The 12,921-nt window shown below is 38.1% G+C and overlaps 1 protein-coding gene across 4 annotated transcripts in view; it reads left to right on the top strand.

The window, feature by feature from the left end:
- The window catches only part of METAP1D (methionyl aminopeptidase type 1D, mitochondrial), a 129,061-nt gene that overhangs the window by 81,749 nt on the left and 34,391 nt on the right, over positions 1-12,921 (top strand). For all 4 annotated transcript variants that reach the window (XR_012678302.1, XM_075180636.1, XM_075180638.1 and 1 more), the window contains exon 6: positions 7,423-7,586. Coding sequence is in view for 3 of the 4 variants with exons in the window: in XM_075180636.1 (XP_075036737.1) it covers positions 7,423-7,586 (164 nt within the window). In the remaining variant the exon portion in view is untranslated. The remainder of the gene's footprint in view (positions 1-7,422; positions 7,587-12,921) is intronic.

Genomic DNA, 12,921 nt, shown 5'->3' with positions numbered 1-12,921 from the left:
ACATAGACATGTTTCTTGGTTGGATTAGAACAGTTTTAATTTGTCTGCTGTATTGAGGGAACAACAGCTGACTAATTTGTTGTGCAAAGTCATTGCAGAGGTGTGCAGAGAGTTATCTGTTTCATTAAAATAGAGGAAAATAGAGTGACAATGAAACATTGCGCACTTTGGGATGGGTGGACGGCGGGGTAGTTAGACTTTATTCCCCTCAATAAGAAAAGATGTGCAGAAGAGGAATTAGTTTCCCTTGGAAAGAATCTAGCTGTGCTCTAAAGAAGTGCATCAGCCCGAAAACCTCTCTGTATCTATTTACATTAGTTGTAATCAGTCTGATCATCTTGCTGTCTTTTGCGGCCTGATTTTTGTCTTCTACATCTGGCTGTATTTCATCCCCCCACAGTTCTAGCTGATGACATAGAGATTTTACAAAGCATGCTTTAAAGAGGGCTTCTTATATATCTTGTCTGGGAGAGGTCAAGAGACGAGGCTACTTATTACACCGCAGAAAAATAAAATGGTTAAGAAAGATGGATTGGAGATTTTAGCAGGACCATTGAGTTATTTTTCTTTGGGGTAAGCCGTGATTGCCTTTGGTTTAAAATGATCCAGCCTATGAGTGGAATGGGATATTTCTGGCATCGGAAGCGAGTTTGCCTTTGGTTTGATTAACAAACTTTGCCTGTGGCTACATTAACTCTGAAGGCAAGTGTACGCAAACAAAGCTTCCTTACATCGGCACGATGGGAAGACCGTCCAAGATGTTTCCACATGTGCTGCTCTGCTTGGCCTTTTCCTTCTGGAAGTTTAAAGCTAACCTCCTAGAGTTGATTTATTATCTCCAAATGGCTTTTAAACAACTGGATGTTTTGTCTGGCTTTAGATTGATATCAGTCTGTTTTCTGATATATTCTTATTATTGCGCACATTGATCTTTTTTTAGGACGTTTCCTTCACTCGACCAGCCGTGTGCATACATTTAAAGTTCTGTTTTGTTTACAATTCATCCGTCTGGTTAAAATAAATTATAAATAACTCTGTAAGGTAAAATTCCTTGGTGACCCTCCTCCTCTAATTTGAGATTCCTCGTCACCCATGAAAACAAAAACATCAAAATAATAAAACTTCTTTTTTTAAATTAAGATAATTTTCTAACAATAAGATTGGTGCTCTAAATATTAGACCACATGACGAAACAGTCATGGGAGATAATGGCAGAGCGAGTAGAACCGATACTATTAGTAAATGTTGAACCTGTAGGTGAACAGGATAACTAACAATCTGGACTAACATGAGTTTTGCAATGAAGGCGGCTAAATGCCCCTTCGAGAGTCACATGAACAGATTCCTCAAGCATCCAGTCTGGAGTTGGAGGTTTCAAGACTTGGTTTTAAGAGTCTTCATAAATACCTGGTTGGCATACAAAAGATTACTCATAAAAAAACATAGGTGTGTAGAGCCTACCAGGGTCCTGGGAGGAGCCGTGTTGGGATAATCTTTAAATACCAAGGTGCCACACAGGTTGTATAGGAGGAAAGTATGGAAAAAGATCAGTTTCACTCAGGTCCAACATAGAAGTTGTGGACGTCTATGCTCCATCCAGAATTCCATTTGCAGCTTAAGACAGGGTACTTAACACGTTCCTCTCTTTGCTGGTGCAGAACCAGAAACTATGCAAAAGTATTTGTTCCTACAAATCCTGCCAATATACATGCAATACATACTGCACCCTCTATTCAGGGTCTATTCTTCTTCTACCCTGCACCTTCAGTTATGTTCTGAAGATCAGGTATCCGGACTATTGGGTCTCTTTCTAAATCTAACATATATGTAAGTCTCCCAACAGTGTGAGAGCAGATTAGACGTTTATAAATGACTGATTTAGAGAGTGATAAAGAGTGATAACCACACTACCACAGTACATTTTTTTAATGACTATCTTGACGGAGGTGGTGAGAGTATTCACTAATCTTGAGTTAGGAAGTTCCTTATGTTCTAGAGGAGATAGTGAAACACTGTCAGGTGTATCAGGAGTTCTACAAAAACCTTATATGAAGGAACAGATCTAGGGGTAAATGTATCAATCTGCAGGTTCTTCAACACCCGCGTGTTCAGCCTCTTCCGCGATTAAATTTCAAGCGGCGCTGCATTGTAAAGGGTTAACTTCCCTTTACAATGCAGCGCCGCTTGAAATTTAATCGCGGAAGAGGCTGAACACGCGGGTGTTGAAGAACCCGCAGATTAATACATTTACCCCCTAGAGTGAGCATTATATGACTATTCATGGGTGACCTATCTTACGTGATACGAAGATAAGTGACACCATGGGGTAAATGTATGAAGCTGAGAGTTTTCTGGCGGGTTTGAAAAGTGGAGATATTGCCTATAGCAACCAATCAGATTCTAGCTATCATTTTGTAGAATGTACTAAATAAATGATAGTTAGAATCTGATTGGTTTCTCAAACCCGCCAGAAAACTCTCAGCTTGATACATTTACCCCCATGTGTTATCCGCAGTGTGGACTGCCGCAGCAGACCAGGCAACTGGTCCATTGCAAGTCCCAGACTACTGTGTTTTAGATGGGTGACTTCTGTCAAAATTTTAATATTGATTATTATATGCTGCTGTAATGATCCAACAGATCCAAGCACCTGAGCTGATTTATATCAAATATTTAAATTAGTGCTGTTATTATTAAATTATATATTTATTATAATTATATTATTAAACAATGTATATATTGTCTGGAAATGTTTAATAAAGTATCAATTTAAGACCTGGGGTAAATGTATTAACATGCGGGTTCTTCAACACCCGCGAGTTCAGCGTCTTCGGCGATCAAATTTAAAGCGGCGCTGCCTTGTAATGGGAAGTTTCCCTTTACAATGCAGCGCCGCTTTAAATTTAATCGCCGAAGACGCTGAACTCGCAGGTGTTGAAGAACCCGCATGTTCATACATTTACCCCCTATACTCAATTGTTTATAAATTATATATCAAGTGTTTGCTGATTGGACACTTTGTAGGATGCTCTTTATCCAGAGAACGACATTCACTTGTCAGCTGCCATAAATGTTGTTTCCTGGTTTCTCCCTATTCCAGAAATGGATATAATTTCTGTATGTCAAATGATGTCCTAAATTGATGCCCAGGGGATTCTCACTTGTTGTTATCTCTTAGCCTTAGGAATGTTGCACATTAAACCAGGAGCAATTCTTGCTGTATTTTTGATTTATAACTGCAGCGATATATTGAAATGTCATTATTTGATGCTAGGTAACATAAACTATAAATTAAGATGTACAATAACATGTTCTTATTGTAAGGATATAATATATTGGTTTGGTGATTATTGTGTAACTTGGTTGCTATATTTTCCTTTTTTTTCTTGTTCCCTTTTCTCAACCATGGAAATTGCTCTGCACACACAGTTAATCATTATTGTACACAGCCTGATGTATTAATGAGTGCTGCAGTGTTGAGATTGGGTCCCACTGGTTGGAGTGTGACTAATGGCTTTTTTCTGAGTTTATCATGAAATGTAGAGGATTGGTTTTGAGGAAACAATATATTTTGCTTGTTATGTATTCATAAGTTGGGTCCAAGCTGTAGTTCTGTGTGACTTATTAAAGGTGAATAAAGCTGGTGACCTGCTTAAGCTGGGTACACACTGAAGAATTGTTCAAACCAACGTGTTATCAAATGGCTACGACTTAAGGTCCGATCAGTCTGGTGATTCATCCATACACACTGACATGATTTACCTTCAGATCTGTGCTCTTCATCTGGTCCTTTGTCTGGTCCTCTAGTCTTCAGAGAATGACAGCACAATATTCATTCATTCATTATTGTCACATTGTCACACTGATTAAAACCGCCTTGTTATAGCTATCTACATGTCCTAACGAATTTCGTTAGCTTCTGTGACTCTGAAACTAAATATTCTGTCTCAGAACAAACAAATGAATTATTACTTCTACAGCACTCTCTACATTTATTCACTCTGACATTCAGTGCTAACATCGGCTGAAAAGAGCCCGACTCTGTAAACTCTATGGAGATCGTCAGCAGGAGTGCATACACACTTCATGATCGTTAGGTGATTGATCGGAAAAAATTGAACGGTACGACCAACCAAACGAGGCGACAATCGTCCATTTGGGCAGACTTTCAACCATCGTGTCACTACACACACTGACCCGACTTTCGAACGAGCGGTCGTATGTCGGCTGGTTGAGCCGATTATTGGACAAAAACCCTGTAGTGTGTACCCAGCTTTAGTAAGAGAGTTTCCTAGGATTGCTTATCTTGAAGATGGTAATGAGAACCTGTCTCTGTTGCTGAAGCTCCCTGATGCCACTCTGTTCCTGGCTCTGCCCACCTGCTGGTAGGCATGTCATACATCCAGAATACTAGAAGATGTACTTCACTGTTTTACAGAGACTTGTTGTGTTTACTCAGAAAATAATGTATCTCCTACTGCCTGAATATTTCCACTTTTTTATGTTAATTGCAGGAGATAATCCGTCTTAAAATCAATCAAGGAGGGGGGTCAAACTCTGTATTAAACTGTTGATGATGTGTTAATGTGTTTCAGTCTTATTGTTCCATCTAGGTGTTGTGTATCTATGTCACATGCTCTCTTTAGACTATAGTCTGAGGCTCACAACCAGATCTGTATTCATAAACCATACTACTGGGCTACAATCAAGGGAGGTCCTTTAGTTTTGTTTCCATTTAAATACATGCTGTCTCTCCTTCCTTTTATCCTTCACAATTTTATTGCTAAACCCACTTTGTTGTGTTTAACCCTTTTTATGAGATGTATTGAGGAACCAATTTTATGCTATACTGTTTTATCCATCGGAATTGTTCTGTATTGTTGTTTATTGCACAGAGTGTGAAAAGAAAGAGATTAAAAAAATAATAATGCATGCTGTCTCATCTTGGATCCCACTCAGTTCCTGTTCGTCTTCTCACTTACCTGCAAACAATTGAAAAACATTTCGGGGGTGACATACTTGCCATTATGAAATAATACAGGTCTTTGCTAGTATAGAGTTAGTCACAGCGACATATCTGCAACACCTGGGACTGTCAATAGGGATGGTGGGGAACTATGGTCCTTCCAAATCACTTTCATGGATCCCCATTGATGCTATATGGATATCTCTGTTGTAGTTCTCCTATTGAGGATAAGAGATTTGTGAGAAATGCCATTTGCACTTCAGCCATTTGAGTCAATGCTTTACACAGTTTGTCTGTAAGTGGAATTCCTCCTCAGTACTCACGCTTTGATTGCCTGATGGGTAAAGCATATAAATGGCATTTCCCAGGGGTCTGCTCTCCTGAAGGAATAGCTTATTCGGAGATCATCCTAGGGACTCTCCTTAACCTCTTTCATCATTTCAATGAGTTCTCTTCTTATCTATGAAATTAAGACCTATCAAAAAATATGCGTAAGATTATCCAATACAATAATACGCAACTGCATCTGTGTAGATGAGACTTTATTTCACTCTTGTTGGTGACAAAATTAGACAAGTTTAAATATATTCCAGAATAGGTCATATTGCCCATAACGTTATGGCTGATTATTGTCAGTGTTGCTTGGTGGGTAGTTACATTTTTTTTTCATTATTATTTTTATTAAAGGTTTTAAGATAAGGGGATGGAAGGCACAGCAAAAAAATAATTTGGGTAGGAGGGTACATATTGGGTAGCAGACAAAACAATGTACACCAAGCAACATGGCAATTATCAACGACTTAAAGCCACTCGATCATGTGGTGCGACCCGTGGCGAACTGGCTTATATGGACCTTAACAAGACATCAGAGGTAAGGCACCTGGATCATGGGTGGAGAGGGCAGTTACATTTTTCAACACTGTTAGTATGTAGTGTATTTGGCATGTGATTGGACAGGATCCACTGCCAATCTCCAATCGCATGCAGAATACACTGCATACACAACTTCCTGAAATCTTGAATAGTTATGACTGGTTCAGTCTGCCGCATCTGAATGATCTCTCTTTGTTGTCAGACAAAGTCGATGTAGGTGTAGGTATATGTAACGGTGGTGTTACCCCAGCAAAGGGCTTCATAGGGGTTGGTACCTAATTTTGGGGGTTGTTCAAAAATGACCAACCCTTTAACAGTGCGCATTCTGCTGTGACAAGTTGCCAATAGTTGTAGTAGTCGGTTTTAAAGAGCATCCTCACCAGTAAGGCAGTACAATCTATCCTCAACCATCCTCAATGGTATGACTGAAAATATTAATAGAAGGTCAATATAGTAAGGTAATTAACTTACTGATAAATTGTACTGGATAGCCCATGTGTATTTCTGCATACATTGGCTAAGTGGTTAGCCCTTCTGCCTTACAGCACTGGGGCCATGAGTTCAATTCCCGACTATGGCTTTATCTGTAAGGAGTTTGTATGTTCTCCCTGTGTTTGCGTGGGTTTCCTCCAGGTGCTCCGGTTTCCTCCCACACTCCAAAAAACATACTGGTAGGTTAATTAGCTGCTAACAAATTGACTCTAGTCTGTGTATCTGTCTGTGTGTGTATATATTAGGGAATTTAGACTGTAAGCTCCAACTGATGTGAGTGAGTTCTCTGTACAGCGCTGAGGAATTAGTGGCGCTATATAAATAGATGATGATGATACATTTATATATCTATATTTTCTTTGCCCTGCTACACCATAATTAAGGACACCCAGCAAGCTAAAAGTAATAAGTACTTATTAAATAAAGAACATTTAAAGGATTGTTCCTTGTGGGTGGAAAATCTTAGGAAGTAACCCCCGCCATATCGGCCACCAATAATATGGTCTCAGCTTAGTCGATCGCTATTGCAAATGATTGTATAATTATGACGGTAGGAAACGGGGCATAAATACCCATTTGCTGCAACCTATTCAAAATCAGACCCTCCCAAGGTGGTGGGGGGTTTAATAAAAAATCACCCAAAAGGTGGATTTGTCCTTTTAAAAAGAAAAAGAAAAATAGGATTACAAACCAGTGCCAAGAATTGAAGCAGCACTTTAACCCCTTTATAATTCGTTGCCCTATGCTCCTGCCCAATATCCTGGCCTTCCACAAGTCTGGTCATGCCTTTCATAGACTGACTACATTTCTTTTGTTAAACTAAGCATCTGAGCTATTTGCTGATTCATTTTCTACATTCAGTAAAAAAACCTGCTATTTCAAAGAAACATGACTATTAAAATAGAATTTGTTTTATTTTTTATTTTGTGCTGATTTCACTCCACCTTGACTTCTAAAGCCACATTGCCTCTAAATGTAGTTGCTTTTTGAACTAATCATGATATATTAGACGGTCACATTGGAGTAATGTGTAGCCATGACATACTTATTATGAAGATACTGTAATATTTGCATATATCTCTTCCCCTTAGGTGTATAGTGACGGCTACCACGGGGACACGTCCGAAACCTTTCTTGTGGGGAACGTGGATGAAGTCGGAAAAAAGCTAGTGGAGACTGCCAGGAGATGCAGAGATGAAGCAATAGCAGTTTGCAAACCAGGAGCTCCCATCTCTGTGATCGGAAACACAATCAGGTGACCTACCAAACGTTAGTGACAAGCGGAGGGAAGGATGGCAAGTGAGATACAGGTTATTGGTAGTCTGGTATAAAGCTGATGACATGTTTTATGATTCAAACCATCATTTGACTGATACCAGTGTGTGAAAGACCAGACTGTATTGCTGTTCTTTGGGCAAGAAAGATTCTTAAAAGTGAATTACCTTTGGGTCAGTAAAGATAACTGTGTAAAGAGAGAACGAGGTGTATAAAACAACTGACGTAAATGTTAGACTTGCCTGCAAACAATTTCAGGTGGACAAGAAAATGTATCAGGCCTACACCGAATGTGCATCTGTTGCAAAGCTAAGATATACATTATAATATATATATATATATATATATATATATATATATATATATATATATATATATATATATACGTACACCCATAGCAAAATTATAGGATTTAAATAATTACAAAGTACAGTGTGTTTTTATCATACATTTGCTAATTATCTCCCTATGCATATTTAAATAATCAATGAATATCATTTAAAATTGTTTTGTTGCCGACCATATAGAATAAATCCCACGGTGTTGTCACTCGTCGCCTTACACAATTAGCAGACACTTTGCCGTATAGATATTCAAACGACACTTGGAAGAAAAGTATATAAAATGAGACACAAAAAAAATTTCCTTGATGTATCATTTATATGTATTTATTGCTATAGAAATGTTGTAACTGATTCTGTATCTAACTTTAGCGAGACCTCTTTGGGTTACATCTCCAAAGCTTTTATTGTAGACTTTGCACAAAATTGTGTTTTTGACAGTTTTAAATTATAGGCTAACTATCATCTGGGGGGGAAAAAAGGGTAGTGTATTTTTTCTTCTTTTATAGGAAATGTTGAATCAGACCCCTACTGGGAAGAGAAATTTAATGCATATCTCACTATCTTACTATCCATGAATATAATGGAATGGAATTCAGAATGCAGTTTTATTTTTGCAAAAGAGATGAGTCGATAGGTGCACCTCGTATTTTCGAACACCTAGGGTTCAAACAAATTTGCTGGTGGTGTTCTTGCATTTTAACAAAATGTATTCTTATGTGGAAAGGGGCAGAGAGTACGAGATTCTTATTCAGGCATTGTATGGAGCTCTGCATTCATAGCTGTGTCTAAAGGGCATGTCAGCCTTTGATTCTTTCTGAGAGGTAATTATCCTTTTCCTGTCACGGAACAACAAATGATAGCTAACTACACAGGCACATTTGCGGTAGTCACATTCATCAACTGCAGAAAAAAAAAAATTCAATTTAATTGTGCAACCCAGCTGCCCATGAGCCTTACAGCATATCTGTTGTTTCCTCTTTCTATTCCTCCTTCCAGATCTATTTTTTTTCGTAACTTTTTTTTTCCATGATTATTATTTTTTTATTTTTTTTTTCATTTTGTCTATTCCTCCTTTTTTACTCTGCAGTTTCTTGTTAAAGTAATTTTCTCTCGTGGCTTTTTTTTCTCTATTTTTTTTTTTTTTCTCTTCTTTTTTCTTCTCCCCCCATTGAAGGATATGAATGTAGAAAATTATCACAATTACTCATATAATTGAGCCTCTTTGTAGCAAGTGCGACTCCTGTAGCCTTTCTCCTTCATGAAAATGGTTTCATTATAGGGTTTTTTCATATTCCCTGACACCATCTACACAGAGGAACAGGCGCGCGGATGAGATGTTCTTGGAACAGCGCAGATCAGTAAGGTCACAGTAGGAATAATTAGCTCTGCTATGGAAAGAGCTTGTAGTCCTTTTACCGCTACATAAATGTACTGTCCGTGGCTTTTAGTCGCAGAAAAAAAAACTTACTAACAAATGGAACTCCCGCCTACTACTTTGAAAAAAAAAATTTGTATCAACACTACAATTTTCTATCATTAAGACTAATAACACAGCCTGCTATACATCAAGAGGAATAAAAAGGAAAATCTCACATTCAAGTAGCGGCTGGGTGCTGACCTTTGTTCCCTTTTTGTGTGTATGTGTGTGTACGACTTGACAAAAAAAAAAAAAATGGGGACCCACACATTACGCCAACACCCAGGTGAATAGTAGCTATTTTTTTTTATTATTTTTTTTTGAACCCTGATAAATCTCTGTATAGGGAAATATATTTTTTTTTTCTTCATATTCACTGCATTAATCTAAGGTGTTAACAGAAATAAATAAATAAATAATTTAAAATAAAAGGCGGAAGGAACGTTTTCGAAAGGGTCATTGGATTTCTGATGTAAGACTGCGGAAAATAAACTTGCATATTGTAAATATTAATGGGGGGGAGAATAACCTAGCATTGAAAACAAATGTATCCAAACTGATTGTCATTTAAATTTCAACAGACGGGTGCCATTTCTTTTGTGTCACTGTCTGGCATGCGTAAATGTTAATTGGCCTTTTTTTTTTTTTCTTAATTCCGACCGCAGCTAATGAGTATTCTAATACTGTAACTCAGCAAATCTGGTGTATTCTGTGTTTGAGAGAAAAAAAAAATCACAAAATAAGAGTTTTGTTTTTAACATTAACCTAGTGAACTAAAAACATGAGTAATTCATTTGTGCTTTCAGAGCAGTACAGATTACAGACACTTCTACTTTTGGCTAAAACTAATATAAATAAATAAATGCAAAGTGATATGCATATTTTGAATGATTAGTGTGTAATTAATGGATAATGCAAAACATTTTCATAGTATAGATTTTATCTCACACACACACACAATTAAATTTAAAATTAAAGCACCGCCCACTCCTGGAACGCTCCTGGTGGGTTACTACATTTTTTAAAATATTGTTTTCCTATATTTTTTTATTAAAATTATATTTGTATTTTTTATTAAAATATCACTAATCAGATCCCTATTTAGTACCTCTTGATGATCACATTGAATTCTGAAAAAGTTTTAAACCTTTGAATTTGTCCGCCACTTTGCACATAAAAGATTCTAGTTAGACCAGAATTTAAACTTCGCAGAAGCAACTTAAATGTTGATAGTGTAATGTGATATTCCTGTGTTGGATAGAAAAGTTAAATACAAGACATCTAACTGGTGGTATTTATTCAGTCTTATTAAATGTAAATGAGTTGATTTCACTGAACACTATTGTCTATAAAAAAAAAAGGGCAAAACTTTGCGTATATTTTAAAAACTTGTCCGTAGAAACTGTATTATGTATTTTTTTTTCTGATGAGCTTGTTTTTGATATATTTTTGGAACAACATGAAAAATCTTTTTTGTTATATTATTTAATTTGCAAAGCAATAAATCAGACAAAGAAAATATATAATTTTAATGTCAGCTTAGAAAATGTGATATGACTGTAAATTACAATTATGCTGTTCACTGTACTTGAATGTGTAATGCTATAAATGATCATGTATTAGAATCTATCACATTTGCTTTTGAGAAAAGAAACACAAGATACGTTTGACTTCATTGTGAAGAAAACAGAATGATTTATGTGCCATTTGTAAATCAAAAATGTCTCTGAATAAATAGTTTCTAACTTGAGCAAGCCTTTTCTGTGTAAAAAGAATTTTACCAGGAAATACCAGGAGATTTTTTTTTTTTTACGTATTTGCAAATGTTTCTTTCTCTGAGCATATTTTAAAGTTCACCCGTTGCCTGCATAAGTGGGGGCAGCCATTGTGTGCCCTGAGCGTTTCGTATACATGTATCTTATCTCATTTCACTGGGCAATGAGGACATCGATGAGGCACCCACATGATTTAAAGAGTACCATTGGACTACACAAAGTGGAAGCAGCTGTTTTGTGTATTTCTCCAAATATTCATGGAAAATTCAAAAAGGGCCTCATGTCACAGTATACTTGTTCCTAGTAAATGACCTCCATCCTTTCACTGGTTTTAGATCACATTTGCATTATAAAGGCTTGACCACCATCCGTGTACTCTCCACCTTCCCTCCTCTGATGTTTGCCAGCACATAGCCCACCTTTCCAACCTGTTTCTCTCTCCTCGCATCTTCCCTATTGCCTTCAAACCAAGCTCATCACTCCCATTTTAAGGAAACCATCATTTGACCCTTTCTCTCTCTCCAGCTACCGTCCCACATCCCTATTCTTGTTTTTATTCAAACTTCTCAAACGGCTAGTCTACAACCATTTAACACACTTCGCTCTTTACTTGACCCTTTAAAATCTATCTTTCCGGGTCCCCCAAGGCTCTGTTCTTGGCTCATTGCCCAAAACTTTTCTCCTTTTAAATCTCCTCTCTTGGACAATAAATTCACTCACTACTTTAGCCTCTAGTTTCACATTTATACCAGCGACACTCTCATTTACTTTTCCTCCCCTGACCTCTCTCCTCTCCCGCGTGTCCATCTGCCTCTCCCATTTCCCTCAAAGTTGATAACGTGACCCTCTCTCCTGTTACTGATGCACACTGCCTAGGAGTCCTCATTGACTATTCCCTCTACTACATTCCACACATTGAGTTCCTTGTACCATCCTCTCGTCTCCACCTTCGCAGCATTGCCAAGGCTAGCGCTTTCCTCTCCCTGGATGTCGCCAAGACCAACGCCCACACTCTTGTCATCTCCCGCCTTGATTATAGCAATGTCCTCCTCTCTGGTCTGTTTGTCATGCATTTATCCCTCTTGCAGTCTGTCTTGAATGCAATGTCACATCTAATCTTCCTCTCACGGCCTTCCTGTCACTGCGCAAATCCCTCCATTGGCTTCCCATTCAATCCAGAATACAATTCATACCCTGCTTACCCTCAACTATAAAGTCATCTCTAACAACCACCCCTCCTACATCTCTGACCTTGTCAAACAATACTCCACTACATGCCAACTCCTTTCTGCAGATAACCTTTGCTTCCTATCACCACATAACAGGTCTTTGCCCCTACTGCTCACCATCTTTTGAACTCCATGGCCATACTAGCCCCCAGCCTACAGTCTTTCATGCCTTTCAAAAACTCACTTCTTGCATACACCTCCCCATCCTAAGACAACTCCCTCCTCATGCTCCACCTGCAATCACACTTATTCCCCACCACCACCCCCATTGTCTCTTTCCTCATTCCTCCAGAACGTTAGCTCTCACAATTAGGGCCATCTCTACCTGTGTAGGTGAGACACAAGCTTTCAGAGAATGGATCGCTGGTAATAGCTAATGATGGTTGTCATGCCATCTAGCTTTAGTTAACAATTGGAAGTCATCTAACAGAATCTGAGATGAGAGACATGAATCAACCCCTCCTGCCCCTGCCCCCCCCCCCCCCCCCCCCTGTGCAAATAAAGGTTCTTTTTTTTGTTTGTGTTTTAAAACAAACTTTTGGTACTGCTT

The sequence above is a fragment of the Mixophyes fleayi genome, chromosome 7, assembly GCF_038048845.1.
Source record: "Mixophyes fleayi isolate aMixFle1 chromosome 7, aMixFle1.hap1, whole genome shotgun sequence".
NCBI lineage: Eukaryota > Metazoa > Chordata > Amphibia > Anura > Limnodynastidae > Mixophyes > Mixophyes fleayi.
This window is presented reverse-complemented; position numbering and strand designations above follow the sequence as displayed.